The 13262-nt window shown below is 51.2% G+C and overlaps 5 protein-coding genes across 5 annotated transcripts; 2 read left to right on the top strand and 3 right to left on the bottom strand.

Moving 5' to 3' along the window:
• Nucleotides 1–572: 572 nt before the first annotated feature.
• Nucleotides 573–2231, top strand: M431DRAFT_497371 (glycoside hydrolase family 3 protein; the record flags this gene model as incomplete). The annotated part of the gene is made up of 2 exons (XM_024917585.1): nucleotides 573–608; nucleotides 666–2231. 2 exons carry the CDS (start codon nucleotides 573–575, stop codon nucleotides 2229–2231), a joined length of 1602 nt encoding a protein of 533 aa, XP_024771746.1.
• A 79-nt stretch (nucleotides 2232–2310) lies between these two features.
• M431DRAFT_210061 (hypothetical protein) lies at nucleotides 2311–3758 on the bottom strand. Its single transcript, XM_024913441.1, has 2 exons — nucleotides 3424–3758; nucleotides 2311–3324 (listed from the first exon to the last, which is right to left on the bottom strand). The coding sequence occupies exons 1-2, from the start codon at nucleotides 3617–3619 to the stop codon at nucleotides 2402–2404; spliced, it is 1119 nt and encodes a 372-aa protein (XP_024771745.1). The 5' UTR covers nucleotides 3620–3758; the 3' UTR covers nucleotides 2311–2401.
• Nucleotides 3759–4410: 652 nt separating this feature from the next.
• Nucleotides 4411–6285, bottom strand: M431DRAFT_484147 (glycoside hydrolase family 20 protein; the record flags this gene model as incomplete). Its single annotated transcript, XM_024916177.1, has 2 exons — nucleotides 4411–4839; nucleotides 4906–6285. The coding sequence occupies 2 exons, from the start codon at nucleotides 6283–6285 to the stop codon at nucleotides 4411–4413; spliced, it is 1809 nt and encodes a 602-aa protein (XP_024771744.1).
• Nucleotides 6286–7864: 1579 nt separating this feature from the next.
• Nucleotides 7865–8984, top strand: M431DRAFT_120519 (hypothetical protein; the record flags this gene model as incomplete). The annotated part of the gene is made up of 3 exons (XM_024912105.1): nucleotides 7865–8144; nucleotides 8224–8494; nucleotides 8555–8984. Exons 1-3 carry the CDS (start codon nucleotides 8039–8041, stop codon nucleotides 8982–8984), a joined length of 807 nt encoding a protein of 268 aa, XP_024771743.1. The 5' UTR covers nucleotides 7865–8038.
• Nucleotides 8985–9290: 306 nt separating this feature from the next.
• Nucleotides 9291–12345, bottom strand: M431DRAFT_91308 (hypothetical protein; the record flags this gene model as incomplete). The annotated part of the gene is made up of 2 exons (XM_024924249.1): nucleotides 9291–10555; nucleotides 10617–12345. 2 exons carry the CDS (start codon nucleotides 12343–12345, stop codon nucleotides 9291–9293), a joined length of 2994 nt encoding a protein of 997 aa, XP_024771742.1.
• Nucleotides 12346–13262: the final 917 nt, after the last annotated feature.

The following is a 13262-nucleotide window of genomic DNA, read 5'->3' as shown; positions in this document are numbered from 1 at the left end:
ATTGATTGTAGTCTGGATAATGTAGAGAGACGATTGTTATATTGAGTATATCGATTCTTCCCAAGTCAACACATGTAGTGCATCAACTGCTTCAAACCCCCGCGAGCTCATTTGTCCATACTGTTGGGGGTCAAAATTCCACGTTACATTTTTCAAGCCACCTTTATAGCCAAGCCAGTGCCATTGCTGGTCAAAACATCGCCTGACCCCCACCTCAAGAGACGATGACAGAATAGCCTATATCGGCGAACGAATCGAGGCATTCCCAAACAGCAGTTTCCGGGGAATAATGAAGTGAAGAAGATAAGCTTGAAGCAATTTTCGGCAGCAGCATCCGAGACGTTACATTGTTTAGTAATGAGCCCGCCGAGGTTGACGCCCCGCAAGTGGTAAATGGAGCTCATTAAGGATCAGAACCCTAGACCATCACCTCCTAACCCAACAGAAATTGCGAAACTGATACTTAGATTCTCTCCGGACTCCCCTCAAGAGGCATACGAAATAGGAAGGAGAGATATTTGACTTCAATATCCGGTCGTGTTATATCCAGGATCAGCTTCAAGACAGTCAAAATGGTCTCAGCGGAGCAGCGCAAGAAAGTCGGCCAGGTGAGATCCAACCACCTTCTCGCCAGGACGAGACATGGCTAACTTGTTTACGCTTAGCTATTTGCTGTTGGCTTTCACGGCCGTGAGATTAACAAAGAAATCACAACTCTGATCCGTGATTACGGTGTTGGAGCAATTGTCCTGTTCAAGCGCAACGTGCTTGATGCCGCACAACTTCAGGCGCTGTGTTTGGGTCTCCAGAAGATTGCCAAGGATGCAGGCCACAGCCAGCCTCTTTTCATCGGAATAGATCAAGAAAATGGATTGGTTACTCGCATTTCACCACCCGTAGCCTCTCAGCAGCCTGGTCCCATGACTCTCGGCGCTGCTGGCTCTCTCGACTCTGCCTATGAGGTTGGAAAAGCCACAGCTGAGATGCTGCGATATTTCGGCATCAACATGAACTACGCCCCGGTTGGCGACATCAATTCAGAGCCACTGAACCCCGTGATTGGTGTTCGAAGCCCTAGCGACCAAGCAGAAACAGTGTCCAAATTTGCAGCCGCCTGCACAAAAGGCCTGAGAGAGCACAAAGTCGTGCCGTGCATCAAGCATTTCCCAGGCCATGGAGATACCGCCGTGGATTCACATTACGGACTGCCCATCATTGATAAATCAAGGGCTGATATGGACAAACTGGAACTGATTCCGTTCCGCGATGCCGTTGCCGACAACATTGAGATGATCATGACGGCTCACATTTCTCTCCCACAGCTGTTAAAGGACGGCTTACCTGCAACTCTATCCCCAGATAGCATTGGAATCTTGCGAAATGAGTGGAAATATGACGGTGTCATCATGACTGACTGTCTCGAAATGGATGGTGTTCGTGCGACTTATGGCACTGTGGAAGGATCACTTATGGCATTCCAGGCTGGTGTTGACAACGTCATGATCTGCCATACTTTTGACGTACAATCAGCGGCTGTTGATCATGTCTGCGAAGCTATAAACACCGGAGAGCTATCTCAGGAGAGAGTCGACGAATCCCTGGAGCGTCTCCGAAAGCTAAAGGATAGATATACGAACTGGGACGTCGCTCTCCACGCAGAGCCTCCAGCGACCTTGACAGCAATCAACGAGAGGGGGGAGAAGCTCGCTCACCAAGTATACGCAGATGCAACTACTCTTGTCCGGGCGCAAGAGGGTCTTCTGCCCCTTAAATCGACCACGAAGATTGCGTTTGTCTCTCCCGGACCCGATGTGCCCATCGGCGGAGCTGTTGATAGCGGGACTCTGCCAACTCGAGTTCCTTGGATTGGGGAGACCTTCGGAGATCGTATCCGCAACAGAGCGCCTCAGTTTTCTGATGTGAGATTCACTAAATCTACCCTCACGGATGAGCAGTGGAAGCAAGTGGAAGAGGCCGATGTTGTGATTCTGGCCACTCGCAATGCCCGTGAATCGAAATACCAGAAGGAGCTCGGCCTAGAAATTGCCAAGAGGCGTGGTACATCGCCTTTAATCTCAATTGCAACATGTGCGCCGTACGACTTCCTAGATGACGCTCAGATTGGCACTTACATCGCTGTCTATGAGCCGACGGTCGAAGCATTTTCCGCAGCGGTGGACATTCTGTTTGGTGATGCGCAGCCAAGAGGAAAGCTCCCGGTGGCTCATTGAATAAGCATAGACTGCAGCTAGCGAAAGATTGTGTGAATAATTATTTAATTACTATATATCCTCATTGATGCATCATCATTCATAATCTCAGGTGCAAGTCGGTGTCCCAACCATCCCTGACTATTGATAGACCATAAGTGTGCCCACACAATGTGTGGCTGCTTCATTCATTACTCAATCTTGACAATGTTCGTCTCATCAGTGTACTTTGCAAGAGAAAACTCAATCGTCAGGTTGTCGTAGTCAAACGTAAAGTAGACGTTGCGGAGAAAAGTATCACCCATCAAGGTACCAAACGGCGCAACCGGTGCAGTACAAGTGCCATCGCCGTTGTCTATGGGCAGAGAACTCAGCGGCACATTGAAGACAATTCCTTGACCAAGATTCACAGCAATAGAGTCATCAGACGGCTCACGGAACTTGCAGTCCACAAATAAGGTGTCGTTTGGGTCAGGGTTTGCGAGCCCCCAATAACTGGTGAGGGCGTCAAAGAGGTCTTGTTGAACGTACCATCCGGGAGAGCCGGTGTCCCAGAGAGCATATGTGCCATTGTCATAGGTAGACGTGACTTTGGTTCCATTTGCAAGCTGCAGTTCAAGGCTGGAAAGGGGGATCCAGTTTGGCTGCTCATTCGCCGCGATCGTGGTCGGATCTAGGACATCCAATTTGTAAACAGGACCCTGGCGTTTAGCAAGATCAATTCCACCGATGAGCAGCGACGCTTTGGCGTCGGCATCATTCGGTCCCAGGTATACACTAAAGGCACGGCGGGAAATGACACCATGCTCGTATAGTTGGTTGATGAAAGTCGGGTAGGTGTCGCAGGCCTTGGTCTGACAGAAGGCTCCAAGGCCGAAGATGGCAGTCTGTTGCGTGTTGATGGGAAAAGAGGCAGCGTTTAGCTCGACGACGCCAAACATCATGTCTTTGAGGGTGATGCCGCCGACCTGGAGAGTGTCGTTAATGTAACTTCCAAAGCCATGGTCGATGAGCAAATCGTTATAGCCATCGCTGATCCATTTTGTTGTGGTGGAAGTGGTGTTGTCGTAAGTGCCGTAGCTTGAGCAGAAGCCATTCTGGCATACGACATTGCCTGTGAGACAAAAGGTCAGCAATGTAAAATTACCGCATCGACATATCCCCTTCCCGTGTAATTGAATGTAAAAAAGGAATTGGGTGTACTAATACGTACGAGGCGACTCAAAGGCATACGTCGGGCTGCCCGTATCAGCTGAAATAATGGCCTTTTGTGGCGGGTTGCCGACTAGGAATTCGGCGCCATACGCGGTCTGATTTTTGATGCGCTGGAGGGGGATTTCGATCACGCCCTCTGGTAGAGAGGCTGCGGCAAGGGAAGCAAATGAGAGAGATGCAAGAGGAACGTGCATCTTGTATTTGTTGAGGAAGTTTTAGATTAAAAGTCCGTGTGTTGGTTGAGCTGCCTCTTGGTGTTTGACAAGTGCCGGGCCAGGCGGGTGTTTGTGTCTTATATACCCGTATCCTACTAGGGGCTCGCAACATTGAGGGAGTGTCACTCATTAGGCGTTTACACGGATCACAACTCAATCAAATACCGTATACGGTACCCTGGAAAGGCGAGCAAAGGCCTTGGAATCATGAATACGAGCTCTGGGGTTACTATCCAATCGACGTGTAAGAGTATAGTCTCTAGAGCATTGAATGCCGGATAGGATACGACCCACCACGGCAATACTCAGACTAGGAACCTAGAAGAGATCCGAGAAGCCGCTTCTGCAGTGCTCCGTCATCCCACCCTCCCCCGTACGCAAGCAAGTATTAAATCCGCGAATCGGGGACTTCCACGGGAGTTGATTTGGTTGTCTTGACTTTGGGTCCCAGTCAACCCCTTTTTCTAAGCATCAAATCCTACTACATTTGGTGGATCTATATTGCATATAGGATGATGTGGAATAAGTTACGAAGTACGAAATACAAAGGCCATAGTCTGAGTGACAAAATATTTCTCATCAATTCGACTTGGAGGGGAATAGAGCCGTCGCTCCATAATGCGGAGTGCCGCCCCCTGCATATGACATCTTGTTATAAGTGATTTTCAGTCTAACCGTCATCACAAACGAGATGTCCCCGGCCTTCAACAGCAGCGTGAAAAAGAAACATTCATATATACCACATTACATACTTTGTTCATTAACCCGCATCAGTAATTCCCAGACTCGCAGTTATGAACATCGACCTGGCTACACCACAGCTGCGTAATTGGCGTTCCTCGGACTCCCCTAGCCAACATGCGCTCTCGCTGCTCCGATAATCTCGGCCGTGCATCAATTTGCGATCGGTTGTTTCCCTTCTCATCTATCTTGCCCGACCACCAAATCTCAGCTGCTGCTCCTGCTCGCGGCCAGATGATAGAGTCCAAGCTGGTTGGATCAATGGTCTCAGTCCAAACGGCAACTTCGCCACCAATGACATTCTTCTTGAGATCATCGGACACGCCGTCCGTGGGCTCGTGTGAGTAAATGAGCTTCCAGTTTTTGGTCGGGTCGCACCAGTCGAGGAAGGGATAGTTGTTGTTAAAGGGGTCCCCGTTTGCAAAATCGAGCCACTCACCACGACCACAGTCGAGATACTAGCAGCAGAACAATAGTCAGTAAAAGGAATACAGCGCTAGGAACGTATTCATGCCAATACTCACGTAAAAGTCGTTGCTGCTGTCAATAACCTTGTATCCAGCCTGGGCAAGCTTCTGAATCGCTCCTCCGCCAAGCCACGTTTGAGCAACGACATCCTTGCCCAGAGTTGCGTTCCAATCCAGAATCATTTCCTCCCAAACCATGGGAACGAGTCCCAGATCGCGAACTTTGCCGTGCACGTGGTCCAGGAAGCGCTGCAGCATCGGCTGTAGGGTGTTCATGTCGTTTGTGCGAAGGGCCGGGTCGAGCAGCGAGTTGTTCGCCTTGTACTCGTCACCACCGGTGTGAAAGTAGGCCGAATACGGCGACAGGCGCGGCAGCAAATCCTCAAACAGCTTGTCGATGAACTTTTCGACATCCGTGTTGTTTAACTTGAAGGATCCGCAGGGCGGCTGGGCGCAGTACCACTGCCACGGGTTGACTCCGTAGGCGTTGCTAAGCCCAGGGTATGCCTTGTCGATTCCAACGTGGCCCGGCATATCAATTTCTACAATGACCTGGACACCTCGATGAACACCATATTCTTGGATGCTGGCAAGATCGCTCGGCGAGTAGCTCAAGCCCTTGTGATAGGCGCCCTTCTCAGCCAGCAGAGGCAGAGATGGAATTTCCAGCGGCCATGACTGCGTGTCAGTAGCGTGCAGATGCAGCACGTTCATTTTGTTCATGGCCAGAGCATCAATGGTGCGCTCAATGTCAGAAACCTCGAACCAATGACGGCTGACATCCAGCAGGAGGCCGCGGTGAGGATACTTGGGCTCATCGCGAATCGAAACAGGTGCGAGTTGCGTGTACCAGGCAGTACCAGAGCTATGCTTGAAGAAGAGCTGAGAAAAGGTCTCAAGACCTCGAAGGATGCCGGTTGACGACGGAGCGGTGAGAGATGCGTGGCCCTTTGCGTCGACATCCAGGGCATAGGATTCATTTACCGCGCCATTCAGAGGCTTGAAGGTATTCGCGGAATCGTGCTGGGTCTGTATAATCTGTAGTGTCCGGATCCGTGTTCCGCCTAGAGCCGGTTCAGAGTCCGAATCACGTTCACGCAGCATCCACGGCACAAAGCCTTGCTGGAAGATGGCGCCGAATGTCCGCGAGAGGCCGCCTTGGACGATTTCCTTGCTGGTGAAATGCGGTCCGCTGGGAGGCACGTAGCCGGCCGTGTAAGTAACCTGTTGGTCATCGATCCTGGTCTCAGCAAAGTCCGGGGATCCGGGGTCATCATATGGAGGAGTCCACCACACCTGTTCACCATTGTAGGTAACCTGGACCGTCTGGTCAATAAAGAGCGTGTCATTGCCGGTCGACGAGTGTTTCGGCACGGGCCATAGAGCAAAAGCCGGGCCGCTCAGGGCTAATGCGGCGACAATGGCCCTGGAAAACATTGTCGGCTGTGAGCTGATGGTGGAATGAGTTTGTCAGGGTCAGGCCACACGAGCTTGGAAGCAGGGCGAACAGCTCTGGGACAGCTGCTTAAATTAAATACACGTTCCTCTCCCGCCCCTTGCAGGAGTGATTCACTGTGTTTCTCGTCTCCGGCCTGGGTCCCGCTCCAGCTCAAATTCCAGCTCCAGTTCCGGGGTCCTGGGGAGGTAAACTATCCGTTGTTACCCCAAGTTCCACGCAGATCAGCAAGTGCCGCTTCTCAGCTTCTCTGATTCGATTACAGGGCATGCAGCACTGCTAATATGTACTACGAATGAATGGACCCTTGCGTGTGTGTGTTGGCGCGGAGCAGCAGCGTAACGTTTCATCGCCAGTCGATATCTCGTGTACGAGTAGTAGAGACTTGATTTGAATCAGTGTTGGCGGCTTTGCTGACCAACTGAGGTCAATCTCTGCGGGAAAATTCGCCGCCAAAGTGATTGCTGTTTCGCTCTAATCTTCTTTCCACTTGCTGCGAGAGATAAGTGATTTTATGTCTCGCGCAATTCCCGGTGATGATTCGGGTCCCATGCTCAAGATGCGGAGAATGACGCTGGATAAATGCAGAACTGGCCGATCGCCGGCAGATACCGATACTGATGCTAGCGATGAATCAACGCTAACGTCTTCAAGCAGGTAAAGTAACGCAGCATCTTATCACGGGGAGGAGAATCAGCAGCGGTCAAGGCTGGTCGGGGAGCAGCTGGTTCAAGCGGAGGCTGGTTGTTGTAGCACAAATTAGCACATTGGCTGTAACAACGCGGAAGAGGCCCTTTGTTATCATATGGTCGGAAGTTTGAGCTACTTCAACTTTTAACTCTATCCAGCTACTCAAATAATAACCATGTTGCCTTTGTAAGCGGCATTACCTCATATTCCTTGGCTCAGCTGTGGCGGGGACTCGTAAATTAGCCCGATCTCTGCATCTCGCGACTGAAAGTTTCGGCAGCAACCGGCTGCACGTAATCTATCATCTACTCAGCTATTGCGGGTTATGAGTTTCATATCTGTATATCCATTGATGTTTGTGTATTTCCCCATGTTCTCGTAGGCATCCGAATTATCATCGTTATGTCCTAGAACGCGTGGTGAGAACCCGGATGATCAGGTCACCTCGATATTACTGCCTAATTACGCAGTGACACCATCATCATCACAAAGCCAAAACATACATTCAGCCCTTCACATGAAAATGCTCAATCTCAAACAATGCGCGAATTCCTCCATCCATTCAAACAATCCTCATCAATAATCCCCCTCAAAAAGACACGATGCGAAACGGCCAATAACGGATGATGCATAGCAAATTACATCACATCGTCCTATCCCCCACCTGTCAGACCATATCTCCAGGTCACGATTCCCGATATGGCGTGACGTTCGCGATCATGCATATTCAGCCCAGCTTATGCTGAAAATGGCTCGTTTTTTATCGTAGCAGTAATCTGATTGTTAGTAGTATAAGCATGTATTGGATCAAGAAGTTTGATAAATAAACCCGTGTGGACAACTTGTTGACAGAAAGAGAAAATTATTCAGACATTCTTCGCTCTGCTTTCATTCTCCCACGTCGCTCCACCATCTTACCCTAAACGCGGCCCTCGCATCACCATTTCTCTCGCCGTTGATCCAATACAGGAGCGCATTTTGATTGAATCGATTCAAAAATTCCAATAAACCGTGTCTTGTCATAAAAATACACTTGAAGCCACCATGAATCCCTACTCAAGGCCGATAAAACACATTCAGCGCGAAGAGCTGTACACCAATCTGGAAATTCGAATCCAATATCTCCACTCATTCCTCGACTTTTCAAGTCGTACGTCTTACAGGCACAACAATGACAACTTCAAGTCAACTCTCAAAAAAAAGTGATATTAACTCATAGTTATTCACAGGTGACATTGATGCCCTCATCAGCGACTCCAAATATATCAAGGCCCTCATCCCCGCCGTCGTCAACATTGTCTACAAAAAGCTCCTCCAATACGATATTACCGCTCGCGCCTTCACCACTAGAAGCACATCATTTGAGGGTCCTCTCGATGAGATCCCCGATGAAAATAGCCCGCAGATTCTGCATCGCAAGATGTTCCTGCGGGCGTACCTGAACAAGCTGTGTTCAGACCCGAGCAAGATGGAGTTTTGGGAGTATCTCGATAAAGTTGGGTAAGTTGTATGTTTATAAGGCTTGTACAGAACAAACACTGACATGAGATGCAACAAAAGCATGATGCACGTCGGTCTTGGCCGAAAACACCCCCTGCACATCGAATACGTCCATCTGGGCGCCTGTCTAGGCTTCATCCAAGACATCATGAACGAAGCCATCCTCTCCCACCCACGCCTCCACATCCAGCGCAAAATCGCCCTCGTCAAGGCCCTCAACAAGGTCATCTGGGTGCAAAACGACCTCATGGCCAAGTGGCACGTCAAGGACGGCGCCGAGTTCGAGTCCCCCGACTCCGACATTGAGATTGAGCGCGAGGGATACCTGCACGGCAAGAAGATTCTGACCGACGAGGATATGAAGGACCATACGGGTGCTGAGGGATCGCCTGATGGGGAGGAGAAGGCGATACCGCAGGGAACGTGTCCCTTTTCTGGCGTATCGGCTGCGGGAGCTTCAGTGAAGCATGGAGATTCTGAGGCGGCATAAGCATGGAACGATGCTGAGATGAAGGCGAATGATGAAATGCCATATGATCCAGCCATGTTATCCTTTCTGGGAGTGGATCTTGTATTACTATTATTATTACCGTTTGTTATAAGGGTTTGCATATGAGTTAACGGCGTCCAGCGGGTTTCCGTAGGTAAAAACGGAAATGAAAATGAAAATGAAAATGAAAATGAAATACTCAACACCGTGAGGTATGCATGCATTCTAGGTATCGATGCCAGTAAACGGGTATCCAATATTGCGCCGCCCTTGTTGCTCCTTCTGCCGACCTTTCTTTCATAATTATTACACAAGTAGCGGAGACTCTTCGCTGAGCACACCAAACAGTTTCTCAATCTCCTTCTCTGCAATCTTCAGTTCCTGGGCGACCTGGCCAGTCACCAGCGTGTACGCGTAGAGGAGAGCGTAGTCTTTCTCCTCAGCCACCACCGCACCAACAGGAGCGTCACTGGGAGTAACAGCCGCAGCGGCATCATGGCTGCTTTCACCATTCTCGACTTCTCTTTCCGGGATGAAGCCAAGGTTTCTCATGGCTTCGGTTGAGTGCTCTTTGCGGAACTGGAATATTTTGGCGAGCAGCCGATCGCGAATGCCAATGACGCTAGGGACCGCATCGGTCAGGGGGTATTCCAGCATCATGGAGCTGGCTAGCACTTGAAAGACGTGGCAGATGCGGTCGCACAGGACGGCTCGCTCCGTTGCCGTGTACTCTAACAAGGCGCGCTCGCCCGCACTGAGGTTTCTATCCCGGTGTGCTACGAGACTCATGGCGTAAAAACTGTCTAGGATCCGGTTTGTGCTCCGCATGATGCGGCCGTACGTCTCCATCGGGAACGGGCCGCGAAGCTCAAACTCCGATGCAGCCGACTGTCGCAGACTCTCCAAGCGGTTGGCATACCTCTGCATGGCAACTTGCTCCCCAGACTTGAGGTAGCTTTCCGAACAATCGCTGCGGAGAAGGATGGCAAGGGGCCCTCGCCTCCAGATAAGACCCATCTGGAGGTAGAGCATCGAGACACCTTCCTTGAACTTTCTGCGGGCCGAAATGGGCCAGATGACCCTACAAACAATCAGGCCCCAAAGAATGCCCGCCGTGACCGAAATAACTCTATGCTTTACAATTTTCATCATGATGGGATGCAGGCCACCCTCGTCGTCATCGTCATCGTCAACCCGTTGGCTTAGGCTGTATGCGTATAGCGTCGACACGTTATACGCCAGGATAGTCATCCTACCCAGCGGAGCTTTGCCTCGAGCGACAATGAGATAGAAATTCCAAAAGGCAACTAGCCACCCAAGTATGATGAGTGCCGCCGCATTGCCCTGGCTGACTGTCCAGTTGAACAAGGAGAAGAATGCACCAAAGAATGTCCCCATGAATCGAGCCCAGCCCGTAGTGTTGGAAGCGCCGACAGTCATGGAGCAGACAATCATGAAGGACAAAAGCCCCCATTCGCCACGATAGTGGTTGTAAAACTCTCGAGTATCCTCTAAGAAGGCCAACATTGCCCAGAGAGATGCGCCAATGCCAACCTTGAGCCCAAAGAGAACTGGTAGTAGAAGAGCGGGTTAGTTTGGCAGAAGGCAAATGGAACAGGGTACTGTACTTACTGTCGTCTCGGGCAATCTTCCGCACAAATCTCAGAATGGACTGGGAAATCGCAGACAGTATTTTGCTGGCATTAGGTGCTGCTTGCCAATTATATGTGTCTCTACGGCGAACCAGGGAATCCGGAATACCTCTGGGCACATCCCGCTTCCTGATGGGTTTGATGAGGCTCTCGGCCTCGGGTGATGTTTCGAACGGCAAGCTTGACATTTTACGACCCTGTACCTCGGTATCGTCCTTCCTCCACCAGAGTATCCAACGCCAGCTGCGTTTGTTGTGCTCGTTGACAAATTTGAGATCGTCGAGAATATCCAGATACTTTTGCATTTCCTCGCCAAACGTCTGCAGGCTGAAGCTGAAATGCCCACAGGCAGCAGCGACTTCCTCCAAGCCGGCCTGTATCCGCCTCGACGTGGATTTCTCTCGCTCAATCATGTTGTACACTTGCCGTAGGGCATCGGATCTAGCCATATTAAACTGGAACAGGGCTTCCGTCAACGATTGCCGCAGTTCATCGCTGATGGGAACCTCATAATTGGGGGCAGACCCCAAAGGCGACTCTCGGAGAATCAGGACAAGGCTTTGTGTTAGAGCTTCCATCGATGGACCTATCAAATCGACAAACAACTTGAAGAGAGATGACGGGGTAGGGCCATCATCGTGATCATGGGCGGATGAACTAGGCCGTTGTCCTGGCGAATTAGGCCTGCTTGACACATGGGCCGCCGCTCTCGGGCTCGAACTACTGGGCGATATGCCTTCAAAATCCCCAAGTGACGAGACTGTTAGGAAGCGCGTCAGAGGAGGCGGCACATCGTCTGACTCGGCCAGCTTGAGAAGGGACAGCTGGGTATTAGCTGCGCTGCGTAAGCCGCCTATAGAGCGAGCCAAGGTCTCGATGGCCTTGACAGTGGATCGCTGCAAGACGTAAATCCTCTCTCGACCAAGGAGGTAGTCTTCAAACTTGGCCTCTCGCAAGTTCTTGAGCATTTGTGGGTAGGTGACTGCGTAGGTGGCTGAGGATGCAGTGAAATCCGCAGACATTTGCTCTTCCTCGACGCCTTTCAGGAAACTCGCGGAAATGGTGGAAAGCATGCCTCCTAACGACGTGGTTGCCTTTGCCATGGAAGTCCTCAAGAGATCGCGAGCCGACACCCTCCAGACCAAAACGTTGACGGCGGCCGTGGACGTGATGCCCATGATGAGCATCTTGAAGACCTGGACAATCTTTTGGTTGGAAAAGACGTTTGATATGACGGCGTTTTCTTTGGTAACAACGGAGATGATGGCCAGTGACGCCAAGGTACTGCCGACGTTGACGAGCGGGTTTGCCATCTTTTGCTTTACCCATCCCATGAAGCCAAAGCCACCGCCGATGAACAGTATGACGACCAATACATGCGCCAAAGTGACTAGACCCATGACGGAGCCGACAAGGACCGACACAACCATGGAGAGGATCGAAACGAGCTCGGCGTATGCGATGGCGACGACGGCGATGAGGACAGCCTCGATCATGGAGCCCGTGGACCGAGCCGGGTGGAAATAAACTGTGATTGTTGCCACGACATGTTTTCCGTCGAGCGTGCCGAGGAAGTTGGAGAGCGGCGTGAGGAAGGTGGCCAGACTGGCGATGGTGTAGGCCAAGGTGCATTTGAGGACGCCGTGGCCCAGCGGCGAGTCGAGCCAGCGGATGAAGCGCAGCAGCGCGGCCTTTGTCGAGGAGCTCATGGCGTCGAAGCAGCGGGCCAGCGATGCGATGACGGTGTCGAGGAAGCGCTTCAGGCAGCCGTTCTTGGCCGGGCCTTGGCTCGATCTTGAGGGAGCAGCCCGCGGCTGAGGCGACAGAGAAATGGTATCATCGTTGCTCGTCTATGGCAGCAGAAAAACAAGGTCAGCCGGTCTGTGCGCATGTGCCCAGCATGAACGAAAGAACGCGCGTTGGGACGGTGGAGAAACGGCGCAGCAGGCTGTACGAGTACATGTACAAGTGCCGTATGTACTCATCACCTTGGTACAGAAAGAAGGGGAAGAAAGAGAAGAAGAGGTGTTACAGCGACTGACATTGCGGACAGGATGGGCGACGGCTGGCGATGATGGTGTTGTGCCCGGCGCCATGGCAAAGCTGCAGAGGAGCTGGAGCTGGAGCTCTGAATAGGTCTAGACGAGCCTCATCGCTTTCAAGGCGCTAGAGCGGGAAGCTTGTGGATGCCGGAGGTGCATGGACAGGACAGGACAGAACAGGTAAGATGATGAGCTAATGATGCGGTACAGTAGGATGGCTGGTCTGAAGCAGCACAGGGCTCGGGATTGAGGAAAAGGCTTGGTGGTCCACCTGTGATGAACCATGGATAGATAGCGCTGGAGGTTGGATTGGATGGGCGCTTCAGGTTCCAACGGATGGGTCAAGTGTTTGCGGGCGACGTGGGCGGTGTATGGAGATTTGGCGGGGGCTGCAAGTAGCGCGCTAGCAGCCAACCCACCTACAGTACGAAAGTTCCAGATAGCGTTTGCGGTTCTACTGAGATGTCCATTATCACATGCTGAATGACGATTGCAATGTGCCAGTTTTAACATATGGATATAAGGTAGAATTTCTGCTCCATTTATTGCCTGTAGAGATTATCCGCCAATATCAAATTCACTGC

The sequence above is a fragment of the Trichoderma harzianum genome, assembly GCF_003025095.1.
Source record: "Trichoderma harzianum CBS 226.95 unplaced genomic scaffold M431scaffold_10, whole genome shotgun sequence".
In the NCBI taxonomy this organism is placed as follows: Eukaryota; Fungi; Ascomycota; class Sordariomycetes; order Hypocreales; family Hypocreaceae; genus Trichoderma; species Trichoderma harzianum.
The sequence above is the reverse complement of the archived record's forward strand: the minus strand, read 5'-3'. Positions and strand labels throughout refer to the sequence as shown.